This window comes from Urtica dioica, chromosome 5 (assembly GCF_054948205.1).
Source record: "Urtica dioica subsp. dioica isolate 48M chromosome 5, U.dioica_male_clone48M_v1_H2, whole genome shotgun sequence".
In the NCBI taxonomy this organism is placed as follows: Eukaryota; Viridiplantae; Streptophyta; class Magnoliopsida; order Rosales; family Urticaceae; genus Urtica; species Urtica dioica.
Genome location: NC_142760.1, coordinates 403,493 through 407,968, shown reverse-complemented (window position 1 = coordinate 407,968; position 4,476 = coordinate 403,493). Strand labels below are relative to the sequence as shown.

The window sequence follows — 4,476 nt, the reverse complement described above, 5'->3', positions numbered from 1 at the left end:
ATTCAACATAATCATGAATTTCTCATCAAATTAATGAATTCATTATCATATTCTAGGATTAAGACACAAAATTTTGAAAAAATTGAAGAAATCCCCAAATCTCTGAAACCCCAGACTCATACCTCTCGGAAACCTCGGTTTTTTGGCAAACGAAGGCAGTGACGAACGAAATACGCCTAGAAGTGCAGTCAAGTTGACGGAATTCACGGAAAACGGTCGGATTTCTACTGGGTTCATGACACGGCAGTGGTTTCTTCACGTTCCATCCCGGTAAGGTCCGGTTCGACGAATCCCGGCCAGTTCCCCCGGAAAGCCAAACCTTGGTGAAAACTAGGGAAAATGAAATCTGGGACACATCTGAATCCTCTTATATTTAGTTTTCCTCACTATTTTCAAAGAAAAATGTAATCGAAACTTAAATAATACATTTTCCACCAAAAAGATAACCTCTCAATTTATTTCCTTAATTTCCCCTTATTTTTCCTCCTTTTTCTGGGTTCCAAACGAAGTTAGAGAGTTTGCTTCTATTATGCTTCTTCACAACCAAACATCTAAAATCGGAATTAAACCGAGCTTGAAGAACACAGCAAAATAATGTATTTGACTTACTCACCCAAAGCTTATTTACCCAAAGCTTCTTCACATCCATCCATCACTCGAAGGTTATTTTCATTTACCCAAAAGCTGAAAAAGAACAAATATTTTTAAATTCTATTATATTCGTTCTTATGAGAATTTTCGCAAATGTGATCATCGCTCCAACTTTTAACATGTTTGTGACATTTGAATGCGTAAACTGTAAAATTGATAAAGAAATACACTCATGTTAATATGAGAGATAGCTTTGTGTGGGTATACTATTTTTTTTTATCTTATTTTGATTTTTATCCCACTCGAAATTTTTAATAAAATTTTAATAAATCAGCATGATAATAAGCATCTTTGCTCATCAGAAGAAAGATTTGTAAATAATTCATTACTCCACTATTTTACTTCTTTATATAGATTATGTACAATTATTTATATTGATTTTGTTATCTTCATTTTCCCGTTCATTACATGCCTCTCGTGTAAGAAGTAAAAAAGCATGATTCACAAAAATTAACTTACACTTTCTCTCACCTTTTTCTAAATTTCTTGTCTTTTAATTGTTTATATATATGGTTGTGTGTGTGTGTATATTTAAGAACATTATCTTATTAAAATTATTGTGGGGGACCATTTTATTATTTAAAAAAAAAAAAAAAAAAAAAAAAAAAAAGCGAAAGAAAGAAGACGACAAATAAGTGTGTGGGAAGTTAGGCCACGTTGATTGTTTCACCAACACACGCAAAGGTAAAGGCAGAGGCTTTCTTACTTATCCAATCTTTATGCTCCGTCTGTTTGTTTCAAAAATAAAAATAAAGTTAATGCTTTGTTTCTCTTCAGCCATTTCTTTTTGTTTGCATTATCGACTTCTCGTGGTCCTTCTTTGTAACTGTTCTCTCTTCAATAAAGCAAATTTTCCAAAAGTTGAAATGGATAATTGGAATTATCCAAAACCAGAAATTTCTTGAAGCTTCTTACCCGCTCCTATGCTTTTTTTTTTTTTTTTTTTTTTTTTTTGGAATGGACCTAGATAATCTATGGACTCATAATTGTTCCAATCTCTATGTTTTTAAATTTCATTCTACTAATATATTCCATTTTGTTCTCTCTTGGTTTGCTCTTTCGAAATACATGTTCATCAAAGATTACATAATACAGATGAGAATAAACAGAACCCAAAAGGCATTGGCACAAACAATATTTCACATATATTATATTCATATCTCTTTATTTGATAAAAGATAGACTACTAGTAGTAGCATAGGTATATACATTACAGAGCACAATGACGGTACTAAAATAAAACTAAGCTAACACACAACTGAACTGATTGCTCTTCTTTCACTCACTATATTACCAGAAGCAAACAAAGAAAAACACAGGCATGGATCAAAAAAAACAAAATCCAAAACGCCCGCGAAACCAATGGAGAGGCACTCTTTTACTAATACGGGAGTTTAACCTCAGCCACGGCCTGATCTCGTTCTCGTTCTGTACATATCAATATCGAATTCAATATCATCATCACTATCTCCAAGCAGTCACCAAAGTCTTGCCCTCCGAATCTCGAGTAAAAGGCTGTTCATTGGCCGAAGAAGCCGTTTCGGATTCTGCGAGAACGACTTGTCGTTGATCATCGGGTTTGGGCGTGTATGCGAAGGAGAGATCCGGGTTGGCAGCGAGGGCGAGAAGCTCTTTCTCCTCCAGACCTTTGGTGGGTCCCAGGCTACACCGCTCCGGGCCGTGCTTGGCCAACGCGTCTCTGAACTTCTTAATCTGCAACAATTCATCATCACTTTTCCATCATCATGATCATGGGAGGAGGGTATATTGGGAATTATGGATCTGAGAAACTGACGGTGGCGTTGGTGCAGCTGAAGCTGCAGAGGCGGCCGTGGGCCCCACGGTAGAAGCGGAAGAAGGGCAGCACGTGGACGTTGAGGCTGTAACACATCGACTTGTGCTCCTCGTAGTTCACCGCCAGAAACTCCACCTCAGGGTTCATCTCCGCCAGCTGGCATAGCTGCCACCGTGGAAGAATTCAGCACAGCACGGAAACAACGGAGAGAGAGAGAGATTGAGATCGAGATTGTACCTTTGGATGGAGGGCTTTGCAGCCACCGCAGCCAGGGGAGAAAAAGTCAACGACGACCAGCTTGTCGCCGGCCTTCAACAGCGAATCCACCAGATCCTGCGCTGACGTCACCTCCTTCATGTTCGGCTGCAGGCCTTTCTCCCACCATTTCTGGGCTTTCCCGATCCGGAGACCCGTCTGCCACGTGTGATGAGCCGGATGAGCTTCCGAACGCGCGGAGCAAGGAAAAGCAACCTAAACCCTAACCTTACCTGGGATTTGATGGTCAACGACGACGGTCGAGATCCGGAGGAGGAGGGAGATCGGAGGACGAGGGCTTTGCCGCGGAAATCGGTGGATTTGCTGAAATTGCACGACTTGGGGAAAACGGAGATGTTTCTCCGGCGGCGATCGAGAATGGTGTGGCGAGTCGAAGAGAGCAGATTCGATTTGGTGAGAGCCGCTGCCATTTGCGATTGAATTCCAAAGGGAAAGGAAAACAAAGCAAAGCAGTTTGTTTGGCCTTTTTACGGGACATTGCAATTTAAAGAGCCCTTTTGTAAGGTTGGATGATGAGATCAACGTTCACGTGATTCCTTCTCTTTCTCACACCTGGCGTCCATTTTATCCTTCCATTTCTCTTTCCTTTCCATAAAAAAACAAGGGAAAAACATAAAATAAATAAATCAAACGCCACAAAAGAGTTACAAACGAGAAGCCACACGCATTTTCAACACAGAGACAACCAATAGTCACGGCGACTATAATTATTAAACTAGCTTAATTTACATTACGAAAATATGAAGTGAAAATAAAATATCTATTCTTATATATAGATATTATATATACAGAAGTAAATAGTTTCTTCACTATGTTAAATATGAGCTATTTTGTCTAAATTAGAGGGTCAGCTTATTATTATTTTATAAAAATATCAAGCATCAATAACCTTTTTTTAAGGGAATCTTTAAGAGAATGCGTACACATATATGCAATGGACTAGAGACAAGAAATAAAGGTTGCTATGATGCAAGAAATTGAATGTATGATTTAAAATAAACAAAATCAAAGATGAAAGTTTAATGGCTCGAATTAAGCCTTCACTGGGAAACTCAACCATGACAAGTGTCAAGTTCTTTGTATTGCCAGATATTTTTTTTGCTTGATGGGTATACCAGATTTTTTTTTTTCTTCTTTCGTCCAGATATTCTTATGTATAGAAGTTAAAGAGCACACGTCTGGTCGAAGAGGAATGCAATATACTTTTAAAATATCATTTTTCTATTATAGTGAGTTAGAGAGTTTGAAAAGGTCAAATATCTAAATATCTGATGATCCACTAAATGATAACAATATTAAGGGTGTGGAACGTCGGTCAGTTCTAAATATCTGATGATCCACTCATTTTCAAATCGGATTAGACCGTTTTAAATAGATTGAAATTTTTTATATCTAACTAAACCATTTAAAAAATTAAATCAAATCGATCGATGTTGGCAATGTTATCTTCCTTTTGTATATGATCGTTTTATGATTTTTTTGGGTTTTTTTACGCACCTCTAGGTATGATCATAGTTTGCTTGCGTCACTATTCCAGAAATAGAGCCCGAAAACTAAGGGGCCGTTTGGTTTAGTTTTCTAAACTCGTTTTCTGTTTTTAAATTCTGTTTTCTGATTCTAATTTTTAAATTTAAAAAACAGATTTAGAATTACGTTTCAGAATATTTTAAATGTTGTTTGGTTATGTTTTCCATTCAATTGTATAGAGATAAAATAGAAAACAACTTTTCATTGTTTTCTGTTTTCTAAACAAA

General features: G+C 37.1%; 1 protein-coding gene across 1 annotated transcript; it reads right to left on the bottom strand.

The window, feature by feature from the left end:
- Positions 1 to 1,922: 1,922 nt before the first annotated feature.
- Positions 1,923 to 3,286, bottom strand: ACHT4 (atypical CYS HIS rich thioredoxin 4). The gene is made up of 4 exons (XM_089614802.1): positions 2,935 to 3,286; positions 2,684 to 2,860; positions 2,447 to 2,611; positions 1,923 to 2,364 (listed from the first exon to the last, which is right to left on the bottom strand). The coding sequence occupies exons 1-4, from the start codon at positions 3,130 to 3,132 to the stop codon at positions 2,116 to 2,118; spliced, it is 789 nt and encodes a 262-aa protein (XP_089470928.1). The 5' UTR covers positions 3,133 to 3,286; the 3' UTR covers positions 1,923 to 2,115.
- Between the last annotated feature and the right edge of the window lie 1,190 nt (positions 3,287 to 4,476).